At 40.4% G+C, this 21722-nt stretch overlaps 1 protein-coding gene across 4 annotated transcripts in view; it reads left to right on the top strand.

The window, feature by feature from the left end:
• The first annotated feature begins 11667 nt into the window (after positions 1 to 11667).
• The window catches only part of exoc3l4 (exocyst complex component 3-like 4), a 36739-nt gene continuing 26684 nt past the window's right edge, over positions 11668 to 21722 (top strand). Inside the window, exons 1-5 of one of the 4 annotated variants that reach the window (XM_078276675.1) lie at positions 11668 to 11892; positions 14982 to 15195; positions 17456 to 17578; positions 18645 to 18866; positions 20275 to 20893. In XM_078276675.1, the coding sequence (XP_078132801.1) occupies positions 14988 to 15195; positions 17456 to 17578; positions 18645 to 18866; positions 20275 to 20893 (1172 nt within the window). In that variant the 5' untranslated portion in view covers positions 11668 to 11892; positions 14982 to 14987. Of the gene's footprint in view, positions 11893 to 14686; positions 15243 to 17455; positions 17579 to 18644; positions 18867 to 20274; positions 20894 to 21722 lie in introns of those variants that run through there. The other 3 variants (XM_078276678.1, XM_078276676.1, XM_078276677.1) reach the window with 3 other exon arrangements.

Below are 21722 nucleotides of genomic sequence, written 5' to 3'. Positions count from 1 at the left end.
GTGTGTGTGTGTGTGTGTGTGTGTGAAAACTCTTTTGACAACATGGTGAGCAGCACAGGAACTGTTTATCGCCACAAACTGTCCCTCCAGTTCCTTTCACTCTATCTTTCCCTTCCCTTTCCCTTGCAACAAACCTAGCTAATGGCGCTTTCACACCAACAAGTTCTCCAAACCACAAAACCATTTAGGTTGTTCCTAGCCTCTGTAGAATAATGTTCTTACTATTTGCAGATAAATATAATAAGAATGTAAAAGGTTTACATAAGAGACCAAGTGTGTTTTGGTATATGCTTATTGTAAGCCATAACTATAAGATAGTTAGGGTCACAGTGGCCTCGAGCAAAGTACATTGAGTAATAATAAGTGAAACAGGAGCAGAATGTACCGCTTCGCGTGAGAGCAAATGAGGACGAGACATAACACAGTGGCCCCCACCCTGGTGTGTGTTAAGACTTATCGTCTTATTTGGCTCTTGCTTAGGATCAATGTAATTCCAATTTATCGAATGTGCGGGGATATATAGGTCTTTTATTTGGAGTCAGACACATTGTCCCAAAAGGGGGGACACAGAGGAGGGTTTCATAAATGAACCCCACTTGCGGTGGCAGGAACGACCCACAGGAGCGTTTATTCAGCCCATAAAAAACTCTACTCTTTACTTTTATAAGTCAAACAGGACTGGAACCCCAGTCTCCTGGGGGAAAGTTCTGTGTTTGTTTCTTCCTGTTATGCACACAAGGCAGAACGTGACTAAGGGTGTATAGTTTGTTTGCTCTGGTCCAAATCTGTTGATGAGTTTGTAAACTTGGAGAGGTTTCCCCTTGGTTCGTTTTCATTTCACTCCTGGAAAAATCCAAGCGTACCAAAATGCGTCATTACAAACCACGGAAGAACGTTCACTCCAGATGTGTCTGGGGCGCGAGCGAGAAAGTAAATACAGGAAGAAGGTCCTGTATTCTGGACTAGTACATATTTCTTGTAGCCTGGAAATCCAGACCCAAATCCGAAAGATTAAGGGTCTGGCAACGAGTAATGAAAATGGCCCAACTCAAAGGGGCGGCACCAAGCATGCATTTGAAAATCTCACTGCACGCAATTGGATAACACTACGACCAATCACAACAATACACAGGGTGACGTATCCATACGCTTAGCTACCAGCGGAGCTAACTGGTAGATTAAACTCTTGCCGTATCCGGTCGGCAAAACAGCAAAAACGTCCTTCTTGCAAAGGAACGATTGGAGCGCCGTCTTCTGTTCCTCTTTTAGATAAAAAGCCAAGTCTAACTCGTTCATTGTAGCGGCCAAAGCCGTCTCAAACAACTGGTGTTCATCCGTAGCCATCTTGCAATGTTTACTAATGACTTTGACGTCGCAGCGCAAATTCAAATTGTGCTCTTGCGAGAACTCTGGATTTCCAGGGTATATTTCTTGCATATCCATGGTAGAAGCAGCTCATTTTATTTAAACTTGACTAGACTTGGCTCTGCTCTGCCGGCGTCTGTCTCCAACTTTAGCGGCGGCTGGTTTGACCACGGAGATGCGAGTAACCATGAGCTTGACTGCTGTCAGTTTCTATGAGAGAAACACTGCAAGCTGCTACAGTTTGTATGTTCTGCCGCATCGCAGATAGCTAAACATACCTGACTACAGGAGACATTTAGCTCAGACTTGCGGAGTGTACATAGTTGGTGCGGTTCGAGGTCGGATCACGTTCAGACCACAAAAGAACCTCTCCAGAGTTCTATTGAAAGCAAATCGCTTGTTTGGTCCGCTTATGGTGTGCTCCCGAGTGCGATTGCCGCGTTGTCACCTGCCCAAACGAACCGCACCAACGGGGCAAACCAACTCTAGTGCGAATCAACCGAACTAGAGAAGGCAGGTGTGAAAGTTGACGTAAAAACGTAGAGCCACTTGCACATTTGCCTACGTGCAGCCTGGTGAAGCATGTTTCAGCCTTTAATAGTTGGCATATCATGCTGCTGCCAACGGTGATGTTCTCTCACTAACTGAGTCTATTTGGGTCGAGCACAAGTTGAACTATGACTATGTCATACCTGTGATCTGTTCTCCTAATTAAGGATTTTTTATTTGTTTGCAAGCCCCTTCAACATTTTTTGATTCTTTAGCATTGCCCGCGTTCGACTAAATCCTGACTTCTGATTTTTTTATTGATTACACACATTTGTCTAGTTCCCAAAAGCAGTGGTAAGTTTTTACTTATTATATTATACATGGCTCTATATTATATATTCACTGTGTGTAGGACATTAGGGAACTGGAACAAAATGGTGTCAGATTCAGGTGTAAACAACACATTTTCACGAAAAAAAGAAGTTTGCTCTCTCCCAACTCTCCCTATAACCCAATTTTCATAAATATCCATATAACCATATCTCCTCAACATGTTCCTCTACTAAACATTCCTCTCTCTCTTCATCTCATCCCTTCATTTTTTTTCACTCCCCCTCTCTTTTTCTCTGTCAGCCTCCCTTCCTCTGAAGCTCATCTTCTCTATATGTCTGTCTTCATCTTTCGTCTCTTCTTTTCCTACTTTCTCCCCAAAATCCATTTTCATAAACCCGTCTCTGACAGCACATGTTTAAAAACTCACCTCACCTGTTATTTTTTCTTCTTCTCTGCTCTCCCCTGAGCAGAGAAAACGTAAAAAAGAGAATGAGTCACGGAGCAGAAATCCAACCAGAAAGATAAAGACAAAGAAAAGTCACTCAGTGTCTACTTTGCTTGCGTAGCTGACACTTTCCTGCCATCTGCCTGTTGACTTTCTTTTTGTTCTTCCATATTTTATCGTTTGACACAGCTAATGCTTCCCAAATGCTTTTAATGTCAAAAATCCCACTTCATCAACATTTTTTTTAAACATGATCTGAGATGAGACTGTGTCACATTAACTTCCAGTTGAATAACATAGTATGTTACAGAGTGAAGAAGTGGTAGCAAATGACTGCAATACAAGTCTTCTATGTACAGTAACACAGTGCACTTTTTGCCTGGAACTTCTTAGCGTTAGCTCTAGTCTTGTAGCACAATATAATGTATGTGGGCATTAACAAAGTCAACTGGAGGCAACGTTTTTCACCAATTTATAAAGGTAACTTACAGGAAATAGCTAGCCACAGTTGTCATAGTCGACAAAATTGATGGTCACCAGGTAAAAATGAGATTTTGTCTTTTTTTTTTTTTTCTTTTTTTGAATTTATATTTATTAATTTATGTGGGACAACAAATAATAAATAAAAAATAAAAGAAAAACAAAAAGAAACAAAAAGAAAATAAATCAATAAAGACAGATTTCAAAATGTTATCAAAATCAGAGTTTCGTCAAAATGTAATCTCTATTTTTGATATACTATGCTTCCCTCAATACTTATTATTGATTATATCAACCCACCCCTACCAACCCACCCTACCATCCGCCCACCTCTCCCACCCCCGTCCCTATTTACCCGCACGTTGCTGGTCCTCATTCACCACAGATATCGCTCACACACACACACACACACACACACACACACACACACACACACACACACACACACACACACACACAAAAATAAGTAAATTAAAATAATAAAGGGGGTTCTAAAGACATGCTCTAGAGGGCATTATAAATTTGGCTCCATTAGCTATCAAATTTTTTCTTTTTATTTTTGTCCTCTGACGTTGATCTTTCAATACACAGATAATACTTCATTAGGGCCTTCCAATTCTCTATTGAAGGTGCGTCCTTATTTTTCCAATTTTGCAATATCAATTTTTTAAAGATAAGAGAAAAAAAAAGTATCTGCCAACAAGTTGGATATCGTATTCCCTCTATATCTTGAAAAATACACATTTTTGGAGAGAATATGATTTTTCTTTTAGTATACTTAGATAACCAAATCTCTATACTCTCCTAAGTCTTCTTAATTCCTTTGCAGTACCAAAAGGCATGCATTTAATAATAATAATAATAATGCTTTCTTTCCATTTTTCTTTAACGTCAACCCCTAGGTCTTCCGTGCATTTATTGTATAATCTCTGCTTTCCATGCTTATCAGTAAATTGTACATAGAGCCGATCAGCCTCCTTTTTTTGTTGCTTTGGCTTAATATGTTAAACATGTCAGGGCTAATGTTCTTTTCCAAGTCAAAATTGCAGGTAATCCAGTTTTTCAGTTGCATATACCTAAATAATTCTCCATCTTTGCTTTTTAATTCACTAAATGGTTCAACAGTGTGGTGGTTTGTGACATCTGACAACTGCTTGATTCCACCTTTTATCCATGTTTCCCAGTAAAGCTGCGTGCTCTGTATATTTATTGATGGATTGCTCCAAATATGTATATGACTGGGAAGCCCTATTTCCTGATGAAGAATCTTTTTAATTTTATTCCAGGCCTTTAATGTACTATTAATAACAAAGTTCGTTGATTTAATGTTGCCCTTAGAAAAAAGTGCTAACAGTGAACTGTTGCACTGTAATTGATCGTTTTCTATGTCTATCCATGGATCTTCATTTGTTTTATTTATTATGCAACATTAATAATAATTAACATTCCACTTCCGGAATTGTTCCGATGCCGCCGGAAATTCTGCCTGACGTCCTTTTTTTCGGCTGGATGTCCGTCACCTTCCTCTTTCTTTGTGTCTGCGTTCTAACCTCTGGTGGATTTGTGAGGACTATGGTTAACTGCTCCTCAGATCTCTGCAGGGTAAATCCAGACAGCTAGCTAGACTATCTGTCCAATCTGAGTTTTCTGTTGCACGACTAAAACAACCTTAGAACGGAAAACAAGTTCCTTCCCGAGGCTATTTTGCAGCAACACCGGGGCTCCGTCTGGCATGACAATTGTGATTGGTTTAAAAAAATGCCAATAAACCAGAGCACGTTTTTCTCCCATCCCGGAATGCTGTGTGGACTAGGCAGACCTTCCTCCGCAGCGCCGTGGAGGACGGTCTGGCAATGCAAGACTAACCTCTATCTAAATCAAGGACCTATTGGATGTAGGTTTCAGCAATCAATTGATTAAAGCTATAGTGTGTAGTTTCTGTCTCCCCCATAGGGAATTCTAACTTATGACAACAGCAATGTCGGTGCATCAACATGATACAAGCCTTCAGTGATCGCGCACCACCCCCCACCCCTCCTCCACACAGTAACTTGTAACCAAGGAGGACACAGAGGATTCAAAAAACATGATGGACTCTTCAGAAGAGGTAATTAGCTTCACTCAAGCTGAACATAACCATACTGAGAAATACAGAGAGAGTTTTGTGGAGCTGATAGACTCTATTAGCATTGTATCAACTCATTTGGCAGTGGCTCAAATGTAACAGACATTTATATAACATTATTACACGCTATAGCTTTAAGATTTTTCTATTTTTTGAAACTCACTCATTTGTTTTGGGAGCAAGAACTGAAATGTTCCTAATCCCCCAAACCTGTGTTTATGAGGTCATTAAATTGAGTTAGTTTTGTGTTTTATATATATTTTTTTGTTTCCACGAAAATAACTCCTCAACCCTGGACGACATTGTGGCTAGCATGCTGCATAACAACCTAGACTCAGTCGCTGTGACAGATAATGAAAGGATAAAACAGGCTCTGCTGCAGAAACCCTGATAGACAGACTGACACCTCAAACAGAATGGAAATTCACCCTGAACCAGTTAGTGAGAAGGTGGTGGGCTATTTTTTTCTCAGAGCATACTATAATACTGGTGGTAGACAGCCAGAGAACACCCAGTGTGACTTTAAACACAATCTATGAAGACATAGGGGATGCAGATGAGGGAGAAAAGAAAGGAAAGTGACACTTACGCCTTTTCCTATCATACAGCGAGCGAACGTATTGTGCAATGCACACTGCGAGGAGGGGATGAGATTTTTTTTTCTCAATTTTATTAGTGAACTACAGCCACGGAGAGGGTCATACAGTTGTAGTCTAATTGAAAGAGTGAAGCTAGATAAAACGTGATGTGCACTGAACACTGATGTGTCCGAAACGCACTCACCTTACTATTGTTCTGCTAGTGTGACCTTCTCTATCTTGTCCAGTCTGCTAACACTCCACAGGAGTCGACATGGATGGAGCATTCAAAGTGCTTTATTCTGAAATAATGGGACACAAACACAACCACAGTTGCTCAGTATTAAAATGCTCATATTATGCTTTTTGGATTTTTCCCTTTCCTTTATTGTGTTATATATCTTTTTTGTGCATGTTATAGGTTTACAAAGTGAAAAAGCCCAAAGTCCACCCCCAAAGGGACTTACCATCTCCAACAGAAAACACCGTTCACAAACTGCTCCAAACAGCTCTATTACAATAGAAAGTAAACGTGGTCACTTCGTAACACACATTATAATGCTCGCCTAGCTGCTAGCGTGCCACACCCTCATACTCTGCTTCTGACTGGCTAGTAGTCCTTACCTAGGTACTGTTAGGGCACGCCCTCATACTCTGCTTCTGACTGGCTAGTAGTCCTTACCTAACTACTGTACATGTGCGACTCCCAACAAAGATGGAACAGAAGTGCGATGCCTCACTCTGTAGGTAAAACAGAGAGCTCAACACACAGGGTGAAAAGAGGAGCTGCAGCAATGAGCAGTACAACAAAAATATGGTGTTTTTTCAAAATTAAACCATGTAAACCTATTCTGGTACATCTGGAACATCTGGAACATCTAAATACAATTATGAACCTGAAAATGAGCATAAAATGAGCACTTTAATGGAAAGTTGGTCAGACGTCCGCTCTCTCACGAACCACAGTGCGAAATTCCAAACTACTACGTTTTCTCTCATATTATGATCGTATAGTGGTCGAATTTGTATACGAAAATATAAATGTAAATATAAAAAGGTAACAAAAATATAAATGTAGGGATAGACCGATTATCGGCCCTGGTCAGTGTCTGTGCATTTAAATGAGAAATACCAGCACCACGATTCCTCTTTACTCCAGGGCTATGGGTACAAGGTGACACTGCAGTGACGTGGTGGTGTGTGTGTGTGTGTGTGTGTGTGTGTGTGTGTGTGTGTGTGTGCGTGTGTGTGTGTGTGTGTGTGTGTGTGTGTGTGTGTGTGTGTGTGTGCGTGTGTGTGTGTGTGTGTGTGTGTGTGTGTGTGTGTGTGTGTGTGTGTGAGAGCATAACACAGTAGAGCAAATGATAGCCTTAGTGATAGTATACCTACCTTAAATGACGTTACTTCTGTTGACATTCCAAATAAATTCAAAACAAAACAGAGCAAGCTCTCCCCTCCCCCCCTGTCACTAACGCCCACCCCCTCCCCCAACCATCTTGTCGGTGATTGGCTGGAACGTGCTTGTTGTATTTTGGTGCCTATCCTGTGCCCCTAGTGTTTGTTGGATTTTTCACAGTGTATTCAGGGGGGTAATGTATAAATAAATTGAGTACATTTTTACACTGCTGTCTGAATGAAATAATAAAAAATAAAAAAAAACGGAGTAAATATCTGACTGAGGTTGGGGATAACATTAATTTGCGTTTTCTTCTCCACACAATACAACAACGCAACGGACACTATCAGATAATCTCAGTTCATTTCCTCAGCTTAACAAAAAAGGGTTTTATAACACTGCAGGATAATTGGACATTCAACATGGTCTAAGCTCATGGACATCTGGGCGCGCACACACACACCATTCACACGCCACAGTTTTCCTTTTCATTATGCAACACAAATCTGAAAGCCTGGGCTCGAAAGCAGCCGTTGTGTGGCGGAGCTGCGCCCACAATGGTGGAAAGCCCTGGAATGTTGGCAAAACCACTCATACTGTACCATCATCCAAAAGAAGGAAGTAGATGGTTAAAGAGAATAATTATACTGACACAGCTATCATGAAGAATAATAGAACAATAGAAATGAAAGGATAAATAGATGAATGGACTTTAACTGACGCACAGGATGGTAAAATCTAGTAAGTGCAGGTCCAGCTAACCATGTGCTACAGTCTGTTAAAGACATTTAGAACAACAGATGATGAAAATATCTCAACAGTGACTAATAAATAATAAATAAACTAATAAATCCTAATGACTTTGATGATCCCCTGACTTTTCCTCTAGCGCCACCATTAGGTTGACACTTTTTTTTTTTTTGGTGAAATGTCTCGACAACTGTTGGATGGATTGGCATGCAATTTACTAGACACATTCATGTTCCCCTCAGGATGAATTGTAACTTTGGTGATATGTTGACTTTTCATCTAGTGCTACCATGAGGTAAACATTCTTAGCCTGACAAGCCAGACCCACATCAAGATGTTGGGTCTGGGAACTCACCACTGGCAGGGCTCAATCCAAGGGGCAGGATAAACTGCACGCAATAGGATAGCACTACAACCAACCAGAGCAACGAAGAAGGTGACATCTTCCTTTTTAAGAATGACTTCAGTGCCGTTCTTTGTTCTTTTCTCAAAGAAAAGCTTAACTCTAAGTCTTCCAGAGTCGCGGCCAAAGCCGATTTGAAAGACAGCTGTTCGCCAGCAGCAGCAGCCATCTTCTTTGTTTTCAAGTAGCAGGGAATTCACGCAAAACCGTCAAAACTCTGCCGTCATTATGTTAAGCCCGCCCACTGACTCTATACACGTTGTGATTGGCCTGACTAGAGTTTGGTTTTTCCGGCTCGCAGGCCAACGGAGAGTTGCTAGATGACCCTGGCTGCAAATTACATTTGCTGCCGCTAGGGTGGTCTAGAGATGTTTCTAGGCTAAAACATTCAAATTTATCCAGTACTTTGGTTCATTCCCATCAGCCTCAGCTGTACTTTGTGTTTCATGTTAATTGGCTAATATTAGCATGTTAACAGGCAAAGCTAAGACGGCGAACATGGCAACCATTATACCTGCTGAACAGCCGCATGTTAGCATAGGGGCATTAGAGCACAATCGCTGTTGTCCAGTCTTTCGTACATCCTGTGTTTTGCGATCAGTACCATCTTTGATTTCAAGCTGTTGTGCAATCACCTGCCACAATCTGTCTTTAAAGTCCACATCTCTGTATTCTTTACTTTGTTTGTCATAAAGTGTTTTGTGCTAGGTGGCGAAGTGAGTCAGCTTATCAGATGCCATTTTGGATAATGATATGGTGGTCAAACAACTCTTCAGGCTATGGAAACGTTCTGAAAAACTTTATTGACATGCGAAAGCTTTGAAGTCGGTGTCTATATGTGATTGACACAACATGAGGTCATATTTATTTTTTAACAATTTCAGACAAAACAATACGGACTTGGTATGTAAAAACGCCTTTAGTCTTATCGAAGTGATAGATTGTTCAAAATGATTACATATACATGTAAAAGATTGTATTGCAATTGTGAAAACAAGAATTTCCAATCCAATGTGTTATCCTTTTGTACTGTAAGGTTTCACCTACAATTTTCACTAGAGACTTTTGGGACTGATTTAGGTCTGGAGAAATAGAAGACAGAGAAGATACGGAATGATGGATGGATGGATAGATAAGCTGTAGCTGACACTTTAGATAGCAGCTCAGTAACCGTTTCACTCCTGTGTCTCTATAAATCTGTCACTGTACTGTATGTCACACACACACACACACACACACACACACACACACACACACACACACACACACACACACACACACACACACACACACAAGATGGAGCAGTTGGTCACGATGCCACTCGTTTCTGCCCGGAAATGTTCACTGCTGACCTTTTCTGGGCCATGGAGCTGCAGCAGATGTCTGACCTTGTTTTAAACAGCAGCTGAATACAAATATCAATGTTTCTGTCCACATACTTCATTTAACTTCTCTCTCCTGCAATAAAAAAAAAAAAATGAAGATGAGGACAGAGGCTCCTCCACGACTGCACAAGAATTTTTTTCTGGCTCATCCCCAATAAATATGTCACATATCACCCTCCAGTGGAGGTAAACTGCATGACATTCATCATGTTGTATTTTGTGTCATTACAACTTTGGCACACTTTGACATGACCTGGCAAAGTGCAAGTGAAAGCAGGGAGGCATTATCAACAACTGAAGGTTTATTTTAGGTTTGTATGCAGCTCTGTGATCTAGTGGTGCTTAAAGGAATAAGAAAGTCAAGAATCCTGTTACACAAAATCATATTTATAATTCTAATTTGAGCTTTTTTTCTTGAGAACTTTGGAATACTTCTACCTCTCAAAAAAGAATGGAAATATTGTACTTTTTAGTCATTACATTCATCTGACAAGGATAATCTTTACATGAAAAATAAGCTTATAACATACAACACATTGTTAAAGATTAAACCAGTGGTTCCAAATAGTCTTGGCTTGTGGCCCCTTACAAAAAACACAATGTCTAACTGGAGCCCCATGTCATGTTTCAGACGTCTATGAGTTGTTAGCAGAGTCATTTTGTATCTAAACTTCTCAGATATAAACAGTTCAAGACTCCAATATTAACACATTATGTATTTGTTTCCAAAACAATGAAAACTGATTTGTGTAGCCTATCAGAACTATTTTCTCTCTTCCCATTAATCACCTCACGGCCCCTCAGAATTATCGGGTGATCCTTTGGAGGGGCCCGACCCCTAGGTTGGGAACCACAGGACTAAACTAGCTAGCTGTAAATAAAGTAGTTATAACTCGCTCCACCTCGAGCAGCAACATATTAATGCACCGGTATTAATGATCTACAGTGGTGGATGAAGTGCTCAGGTCTTTTGCTTATGTAACATTACAACAATGTAATAATACTCTATTACAAGTAGAAGTCCTGCATTTAAAACCCCTTTTAAAATTTCAGACTATCAGCAACATGTACTTAAAATATGGAAAGTTCAAGTACTCATTCTGCATAACAAATGGCCCCTTTGAGTCAGAGTATCAGATATCATTAGATTATTCTACATCTGAAACTTGACAAGGGACCTCAACTAGACACTGATACAAGTACCTCAAAATTGTACGGTAAATAAGTAAATGTATTTACTCTGACTGTCTAATATTATACAGTCATATATTCTGCAGAATGGGTCATTTTGATACCTAATTTTCTGATAAAAAAACAGTTTTGCACATCCTGCACCAGCCTTCATTTCTTATTGTTAAAACAGCTATATTGTATGTATTTGTTTATATATGTTATCATTTCATTTACATGTATTGTTTATTTCATCTTGATACATTTATGTATGTATACCAACCACCAAGGCAGATTCCTTGTAAGTGTTACTTCCTTCGCAATAAATCATTTTCTGATTCTGATTTCTGATTCTTAGGAACACTTTTTAATGGATAACTTGAACTTACAATGGAGTACTTTTACATTGTTGTACTGGTACTTTTACTTAAGTAATTATTAGGCCTAATTTATGACTCACGACCTGGAAACAGGAATTTACGGGGGCTCTTAAATGCAGCATGGTCACATGCTTTAACGCCACATTCCAGGTAAGAAATCTAATCTACCTGTAAATAAGCCTTGCATCACCTGACCTACCCCCCTGCCCCACCCCGCACTGTGAAGTACCTATAAACTGTAATCTTTTTTTGTATTTTAAGTACAACAATGTTTACTAGGATCACAAATCCTGTCAATAAAACAACTCAGTTGATATCTGTTTAATCATTAACTCATTCTTTGTTTTTTCCCAAACACTAGCTAATCACAGCAGAGGCAGGGAGCTCTTGTCATGTGATTTGCTTGCTTTTCTTGAAACTGGCAGCCCTTCTTTTAAAGCTTTCTTTTCAACCCCATTTTCAGAACAGGTTCCTCCAGGTAAATTCCTAACCCGACTTTACCGTAAAGGTAGATAAAGTAAAAGCATAAAGTTTCAGAGTGAAGGACATAAAAGAGCGGAAGCTGAAAGCTGCCAGAGACCTGAGCTACGCAGGTAAGCAGCTTTACTTTCCCTCTCTCTCTCTCTCAACATGCAGTATGAGCCTGTAACTTTTTCACTTAGTGCACAGTTTTTATGCATCGGTCACATCTTTGAGAGTTTAAAGTGACATGTCATTTAATAATGACATATCTGCTGATATTTACACCGTTGTTGTGTGTTGCATAATGACCAGAGTACGGTGGCCCTGAAGTGCAAATCACAACAGCAAATAGAAAAACGCAACAGCAAATCATAAAACACAACACCAAATAGGAAAACACAACGGCAAATAGGAAAACACGACAGAAAATAGGGAAACACGACTTTTAACAGGAAGGAGAGACGCGCCTACTTTTAACAGAGAGACAGTCCGTCTGTCCAATCAGGAGGGTCCTAGATAGGCCCTACCTTTTCCGGTAGAAGTTAATGCCGTTGTGTTTTATGATTTGTGTTTTATGATTTGAAGTGTTTTCCTATTTGCTGTTGTGTTTTCATATTTGCTGTTGTGTTTTCCTATTTGCTGTTATGTTTTCATATTTGTTGTCGTGTTTTCCTGTTTGCTGTCATGTTTTCATGTTTGCTGTTATGTTTTCATATTTGCTGTCGTGTTTTCCTATTTGCCGTGTTTTATGATTTATTGAAGTGTTTTCCTTTTGTTGTCGTGTTTTAATATTTGCTATCGTGTTTTCCTATTTGCCGTTGTGTTTTGTGATTTGCTGCTTGGCTAATAATGGTTAATCTCCATCTTTTATTTTCAATTCTCTTACAAAAAAATTAAGAAATCTGTATCTTTTTTTTTTTTTTTTAAACAGTAAAATGTTCCTAAAATGTTTAGCTAAGGAGTAGGGGAGATAGTTGTTACACGTCCAAATCACCTGATTCACTCTAAACATGTGCATGCTCTGTTAAGTCCTCAATACATGTGTGAAGAATCGGCCCCCTGTGACAGACACTGCACATTTTAGAAAGAAAAAAACATAAACAATATTTAGGTAAAAAAGTATTTATTTAAAATTTTTTTTTACCTCATTTCTTTTTGTGATAGTATTACAGTATCGGCTAAAGTCATTTTTTATTGCAAAAAAACTGAATCTTCTCTGATTCCAGCTTGTTAAATGTGAATATTTTCTAGTTTCTTCACATATCTGTGACAGTAAACTGAATATCTTTGAGTTTGTGGACAAAACAAGACATTTGAGGACGTCATATTGGGCTTTGGATACCAGCAGATCGGGGGGAATTGGAAAATACTGACCGACTGAATAAAACCTTTATTTATACAGGAGAAACTAAATATTTACACAGATATACAAATGTTAAATATGGCAAGTACAGTAAGTAGTTAGAAATTGAAACAAAAACAAAGTAGCAAAAAGTTTGTGCATCATATTTCATGAAGATCTAGAACAAGTTAGTACATAATCTATCTGATTATGTGTGGAAAATAATGATTTTTCAGCCTTTGTTCTGTATAAGTGGAAATAAAAAGACGTGGATGTTATTGGGCTAATAATAATAACTACAAAAGTTAGTGGACTTTCCTTTGAAATAAATTAAACCTATTACTGTAGTATTTGTGTTTTAAGGGGTTAGTTGGGATTCACTAAAGTCACACAATAACACAAACTAACTGACCGATGGAGGCAGGGGTAGAGCAGCAACTCCTGTGTCCGCAGCAGAACATTGCTTATTTTCCGTGTCGGTACGCCTGCCTGCTTCTCCAAACTGTTGTTGTGCCGACCGCCATCTACTGTAACTAACAGTATAGACTATAGAGAAGAAGCTCATACAACAACGTGATATCATGACTTTGCGTAAACATACACGCTACTTTCTAAAGCCAAGTGGCGCATGTTATCTGTACGCATCATGAGCTATCCGTGTGTATGTCTACGCAGAAGAACGGGATGTTGCATTTGGAGCTATCCGTGTGTATGTTTACGCCAGAACGGGACGTTGCATTTGGAGCTATCCGCGTGTATGTTTACGCCAGAACGGGACGTTGCATTTGGAGCTATCCGCGTGTATGTCTATGCCAGAACGGGACATTGCATTTGGAGCTATCCGCGTGTATGTTTACGCCAGAACGGGACGTTGCATTTGGAGCTCGGGTTGGCTTTAGGAAAAGAACAACGGGACGGTTGGATTTAGGAAAACAATAATGGGACACGTAACAACAACGGCACGGTTGGGTTTAGGAAAAGAAGAATGGGGTTGAGTTCAGGAAAAGAAGCTTACAATACAAGCTTTAGTAAAAGAAGAAAGCAACTGTTGGGTTTAGGAAACGTGATACGCGGGACACGATGGAAACGTGACACGCGGGACACGATCCCCGGTCTCCTGGGTGATTGACCCATTCACCTCCCCGACCAACCTCCCTACGTGGATTTTTGGCCTTTCATACTATTCACTACGGCGTAAATTGACATGCAATTGCAAAGTAATGTAAGTCAATGGAGGCCAAACGACGTTGATAAACACACTAAAAAGTGATTATGCGTCTTGATAACACGCCAAAATGGCATATGATTTGGCGTGTCATACATACGCCACTTCATGAGATCAGTCTGCATACAACCACACCGCAAAAGATCTGAACTGGCCCTTTAAGTTTACTGTAAGTTGAAGTTTGCTTACGTTCACAGGTCTGAGCGCACTATTAAAAGAGAAGGGGACTTTAGGACAAATGTATCAACATTTGAATGAACTCCTCTATTAGATGGACAGTCGGAGGACACTGTGTCGGGAGATTTCATTCAAGAAAATCAACCTGAAATAAAAATATATAAAAGTGAGGGGGACAAAAAAGCATGCTGGGACATTATGCCCTTGAGTCCTTGAGTACAGCATGTAACTGCTGTTACAACATAGTCCATGTCATTCACTCTCTGTGTTGAACTGAACTGCACTGCTAGGCGGGGATGTTATCTGTAAACAAAACCGCTCCGCCTGTCCCAGCTGACTCAAAACCACAATAACCTGCAACACACCTTAAACTGCTGTTTCACACACTCCTCCGTAGAGCTGAGTGCAGGCCGACTGTAAGCTTTCATTTGATGCTGTTTCCTCAATATGTTCCTCATATTTAACAGCACGAGAAGTCACAAATGATGGACAAGTCTACTGAAAACCCAGACGAAGAGGACAGAGTGTCCCGCAAGAGCAATGGCGGCACAAAGGAGACGCTGGGCATGCTTCAGTCGTTCAGGAGGAGCATCCTGCGGGCGGCCGAGAAGAGCCCGCTGTCGTCCGGAGGCAAGTGGGCAAAGGTCACCACTGGCAACGAGTCGGGGTCACAACCGCCTCCGTCTCCCAGTGAGTACCGTCATTGGCTGTCATGAAATCTTCTGGCAGGCAGGCAGGTACTAAGATAACGTTGTTGAATATTGCGATAACGATATTACTTAAATAAACAGATAGTAATGTCTACTCAGTTCTGCCTTTCAGCTGCTTTCAGTATTCTGCCAAAAGACAACAACTTGCTTGTTGGATTTAAAACAAACGAAAGGAAATCATTTCCCACATTCTTTCATTGAACAAACTGAACATTGAATTGGATATAAAAGGCCCCACTAAAAAAAAGAATGACAGTTACATTTTAAAGTGCAGTTTCCTATGGATATTTTCTTTCAACCAACTCAAAAAAAAATGTCTGACTGTCTTTTGCGGTATATCGCAGCCTTTCGCAATGTGTTTATTGCGCCAGTTGATATCGCGATGACGATAAAAAAAAACCCTGATATATTGTGCAGCCCTAGCAGGCACAGTCCTATGTCCTTTTAGGGTCAGAAGCATTTGGTTTTTGTGCGTGCCGGCTTATCTGGCCTAAAAATGTCCCACGAGCTGTTTGCATCTTGTTTGTGAAGCACAGTTCCAGGATGTAATGACACGTTTCAGCCTTCTTATCAACTGAGCAGGAGATAAGTGCTTACTGGAAATATATGTTAATGTAAGATACGTAGGTTTTTGTACTATTTTTTTCCTCAACCTGCCTCCTCTACTGTGATTTTCTTTAAATTAGTGACTGCCTTCATTTCCCAGAATTTCCTTTAACACCTGCGTGACCTCTTTCCATTTAGGTGTGGGTGATACTGCATGTGCAGGTGGAAAGAGCAACAGTGTGGGAATATAGTGCAGAAAGAGCAAGAAAGCTAGTTTTTCTAGTTAAGGAAAAAAACAAAGACGAGCAATATTTATCTTCACTAAAAATATACATACATACATTCATACATACATACAGTGGCACTCATAAGTTTATAACCCATGCTAAAGTTGACTAAAAAGAGGAATAAAAAAATCATCTTTTGTAAATTGATCTTAATGCCTTAATTAAAACAAATTGGAAAAATCCAACTTTTAAGGACACCAATTTTCTTTGTGAATGAATAATGTATCATAAATAAATAAATAAATGTTCTTCCTTAAAATACAGGGGGCATAAGTCAGTACACCCCTGTGTTAAATTCCCATAGAGGCAGGCAGATGTTTATTTTTAAAGGCCAGTTATTTCATGGATCCAGGATACTATGATCCTGATAAAGTTCCCTTGGCCTTTGGAATTAAAATAGCCCCCCCACATCATCACATCCCCTTCACCATACCTAGAGATTGGCATGGTTTGATTTCAGTTAGCCTAATAGCTGGTTTGGTTTGCATTGAGAGATAATTTTATGGAAAGTACCCCATGCCAATCTCTATGTTCTGCTTCAGTTGGTGTAAACAGCGGGGAGATAAAGTACCAAAAACATCAAACATCCCCAAGATAATAATAAACAGCAAACTAGTGTGATGGGCTGCGAGTAACACAGGGGTTAGGATCGACCTATCGACCATTGTGTTATTTTTTAGCGTGTGCTCCTTTCTGGCTTTCAAGACAACAAAAAAAATATGTGCAAGTTGGTGGAAGAAGCCATTATGTTTGGTTTGTTCAGTCCCTGTGGGCTTGTTACACTTTAAAATGAGGCAATGGCTAGAAGTAACCCCAGATACAAAGAGAGAGAGTCACATCATCATCTTAATCTTTCCTGATTGGACAAATTTATTTTAAAGCACATGTTTTCTAGACTCGAGTCTTGTAGTAAAAAGAAGAACAGATAGTGGCTAGAAAGCACCATGAGCAGTTTTTTAATAACTGTTTTAAAGTGTTTTTACTTGCAAGTCCTTACATTTTGAAAATTTCTGCAGCATTCAGCAAGGTTACATTAGTCCATTTTAGTCATATGTGTTATAGTAAGTCCTGTGGCTTTTGAAACAAATCATTATCTCTGTCAGCAGAAATAAGAACAAACTCTCCAGTGACTTTCGCTTTTAAAAGTTGGAGCCGGTTGGAGCTGAGCCAAACTGACCTGTCACTTTTCATCAAGACCTAATCTGTGCATTCCTCAGTTGGTTTAGTTGTAGGACAAAACACTGCAAGTCATGCACCCACATATAAATGTAAATAAGTGAACTGAAATCGAAATAAAACACAACAACAGGTTTGATTTCTTTTCTTACTGACGTGACAGAGATCAGATAGTGAAACAAGAAAAACTTTGGAGTCGGTTTGCTGAGAAACGTTGTTTCTCTCTGTCAGGTCTGAGTGCTGGCTCTCCGGTCACATCTCTGAAGAACATCGGAGGCCTTTTCTACAAAAAAGAGGAAGACGACAGCGACGGCGCTGCACAGAAAGGCAAAGGTCTGACACGCTCAAAGACAGGTAAAGCAATCATTTAATACTGAAACCATTTTTTTCATATCAATAGGTCTCCTGGGCTGGCTGCTGATATTAGATCTTTTTTTGTTTTGTTTTTTTGTTCACCATTACTGTACATACATCATTGCCAAAAGCATGCAGATACCCAAATAAAGTATGTAGACACAAAAGTTACGCAGGCTTGCCTATAGGTCTTCTTATTCAGGTCAGTTTAAAAGTTGACAACTAATAGACTTTGAGATGTTTTCACTGCAGAGCCAAGAATAAACGTTCAATCTTAAAATGATTGTACGCTGTAGCACTGAGATTTCCCTTAATTTGGAATAAACCATGTAAAAAAACAGCCCCAGACCAAATGCACAAAAAATGTAATGGAGAAAGGTGTGCACATACTTTTGGCCATATCACGTATTTTAAAGGTACAGTATGCAGCTTTTCCCCCTTGAAGCAGTGGTGACCTCCACTCTGATTTCCCCACAACACCTGTCATCTGTCAAGAAATAGACACATGAAGATAAGCTTCTGAAAGTAAAAACCCTAGTACTGGTATTACTGTCGCCATTTGCCAAAATTCCCGTGGAAACATACCTTTTCAACCTGTCAACACGTTGACATTGAGAAGAGTGTATTTAATAACAAAATTTGTTGAGTACTGGTATTGTGCATGCTGGCTCACTGACATGGCTTAATGAGGTACCTATATGGCACAGAACCATTTTTATTGATTACACCTGTGCTTTTTATGCTAATGTCTGCTATAAAAAAAAAGGCCTATTGTCGGTTATCCATGGTTTAATATCTGCTAAAGGTTCAATATCATACATCATGCAAAACAAAGATCAACACCACAGCAGGGAAGTTTTATTAGCTTACTATGCACCTCTGTGGTGGACAGCAGCACACACAGTATAAAACAAACAACACAGTATTTTAGTGATTTTGGACAATATGTTCCCAACACCAAGCATGCTTGACTACAGCAATAGAGGGAAAACAGAAAGAGCAGAATTCATGTATGGGTCAGTAAACTGGTCACCATACATGTAAACTGTGTTTTCCATCCAATCAGATCCAAACATGGCCGGGTTCGGGGACTCTCTCATGAAAAAAGGAGCGTCATTTCGCCGAAGCCTGAAATTCAAGAAACCCAGCAAACTGGAGGCAGCCGTCCTCGTCTCTGAAGGCTCGCTGGAGGAGAGGAAGGAGGAGCAAGAGGAGGAGGAGGAGGAGGTGTGTGAAGAGTTAGAGGAGTCGTACACGCTGCCAGAAATACCCCACACACCACTGTCAGGTACAGTCTAACATGTTTTTATAACTCCATTTAGTAATGTTTCAGCATTCCAAATTTTCAACTGGCAATGATTGCTTTTTATTTTTTTATGGCGACTTGTGGGCAGCAGGTACAAGCTGGGAACACAACACTGACATATCGTCACCTTTAAGTTGGTATGGTAAACAAGCGGTTGCTTAGTTACACATCCAGCAGGTAGTTTATGTCCACCTGATGAATGTAAGCTGTATTCTCTTTCTTTTAGCTGTTTTTGGTCTCCAACAACTCCTGAGGGAAATATCTGTCTTTTTAGAAGATGAATAGTCTTTATTGTCACTGTACATGTACAACCAAATTGGATGCAGTCCTTGTGCAAAACATCTGAAAAAGTGAAAAAAAACAGGTGAATAAATAAATAAATATAAAAGAGCCTCTAAAATTCACTAAAAAATATATATAAAAGAAAGGAGCTAGTCTTTAACTATGTCTGTCTGCTGTTTGCTGCTGAGCAGGTAGTCTACAGTGGCTTTATACAGCTTTTTCTCTGAAAACGACGCTATAAGAGTAGTGAACCAGAACAGTAAAGTTACAGTCAGACAGCTAAACAATGGGAGACGATCTGGCAACGGTGAAGTGTAGAAACAGTGGATGAGCAGCTGCGTGAGAAGAGTGGCAACTCTCAGGTGATTGATGGGCCCCACCTCCTGACCTACTTACACAGACATTATGGATCATTGCCATATTGTATTCACATTTCATTCAAAGCATATAAATTATAGCCGCTTTAATGATTTAATTTGAGATTTTTTGAGAACACTAGTTCTGGCAAAATAAGTCCACAAATTACACATTTTTCCTGGTTGAAGCTTTTGAACTTAGAGGAACCATTGACCATTTTAGGTATATTGTGATTTGATTTCCATTTGCTTATATTTGCATGAGTGTTCTTCAGTTAACATCAAATGAAATGGGCTGTCAACCTAGTAAATGTTTAAAGACATGATTGCAACCTTTTCTCATAATGTTCCCAAACTCCTTTCCTGTCTCTTCCTCTGTCTGTACATTCAACTTATCTTTCTTTGTTTTGGCCACAAAAGCAGCCAGTGATAGGCATCTTATTTCTGGTGTCAATACACAGGGGTTCAGTTTGTCTGTGGACAATCAGTGTCTAAATCCTGCCTCAAAGAGGATTCATCTCTGTTATATTGACAATCCCAAATGATTTCTCTTTAAGACTTTCCGTGCTGTTCTTTCTTCCTGATTTATTGAGAATGTGTCTGCTGAGAGTAACATTGTTTTACAGGACAAATGCGCAAAGAAAGATTAACAGTGTGTGCGCTCCCTTGCCTCTCTCTCACTTCTTTGTTTCTGTAACATTTAAGCTCTGCAGTTGAAGTGGCTGGCCATCTTCTCTTTTTTTCTCTCCCAGTGATGCAGATCAATAACCTGATAGAGACGGAGGTGCTGGAGGAGGCTCACCTGAACCTGCTCGCCCTGCGCCAGGAGTTCCAGCAGGAACGGGAGCGGTGTGTCGAGGACTCCCCTTTGGAGCTGGCCAAGAAGGAAAAAGACCTCAACCTCCTTTACGGAAACCTGAGGGTCAAAGTAAACAACATTGTGCGCGACTCCAACTCCCTTCCCTCCAGGAACAAGGGGCTGCTGGTACCCGTGGCACGCATCATCCAAGAGGAGGACAGGCGAGCAGAGGAACCCGGCGGGCTGCAGGGCGGCTGGCTGGAGGCCTGGAGGGAGGCGGTCGGGGAGGGAGTGCAGACGAAGGTGCAGAGCGTTCACCTGGAGCCCAGGGAGCAGAACGCCTCCTGGCTGGCAGTCCATCTGGCCCTGCTGGGTAAGAGCATCGTGGAGGATTTGGAGAAGGTGAAGAAGGAGCTGCGATGGTCGTACCCACCCAGCTTTCAAGTCTTCAGCACCTACGTGAGGAGTTATCACCGAGTGGTCGGGCAGCACCTGAAGAAGCTGGAGCCGCAGGTGACGGAGCTGAAGGACCTGTACGCTCTGCTGGACTGGATCATCAACTGCTACAAGAGGTCAGTGGACGTAAAATCTGTGGATAAAATATGTTTTCTTCACAACAAACCATATTAAAATACCAAAACCAACAATTCATGTACAGTGGGGCAAAAAAGTATTTAGTCAGCCACCAATTGTTCAAGTTTTCCCACTTAAAAAGATGAGAGAGGCCTGTAATTTTCATCATAGGTACACTTCAACTATGAGAGACAAAATGAGAAAAAAAATCCAGAAAATCACATTGTAGGATTTTTAATAAATTTATTTGCAAATTCCTCGGGAAAATAAGTATTTGGTCACCTACAAACAAGCAAGATTTCTGGCTCTCACAGACCTGTAACTTCTTCTTTAAGAGGCTCCTCTGTCCTCCAATTGTTACCTGTATTAATGGCACCTGTTTGAACTTGTTATCAGTATAAAAGACACCTGTCCACAACCTCAAACAGTCACACTCCAAACTCCACTATGGCCAAGACCAAAGAGCTGTCAAAGGACACCAGAAACAAAATTGTAGACCTGCACCAGGCTGGGAAGACTGAATCTGCAATACGTAAGCAGCTTGGTGTGAAGAAATCAACTGTGGGAGAAATTCTAAGAAAATGGAAGACATACAAGACCACTAATAATCTCCCTCGATCCGGGGCTCCACGCAAGATCTCACCCCGTGGGTCAAAATGATCACAAGAACGGTGAGCAAAAAATCCCAGAACCACACGGGGGACCTAGTGAATGACCTGCAGAGAGCTGGGACCAAAGTAACAAAGGCTACCATCAGTAACACACTACGCCGCCAGGGACTCAAATCCTGCAGTGCCAGACGTGTCCCCCCCTGCTTAAGCCAGTACA

The sequence above is a fragment of the Sander vitreus genome, chromosome 20 (assembly GCF_031162955.1).
Source record: "Sander vitreus isolate 19-12246 chromosome 20, sanVit1, whole genome shotgun sequence".
NCBI lineage: Eukaryota > Metazoa > Chordata > Actinopteri > Perciformes > Percidae > Sander > Sander vitreus.
Note: the sequence above shows the minus strand (reverse complement) of the source record. Positions and strands in the feature narration are given on the sequence as shown.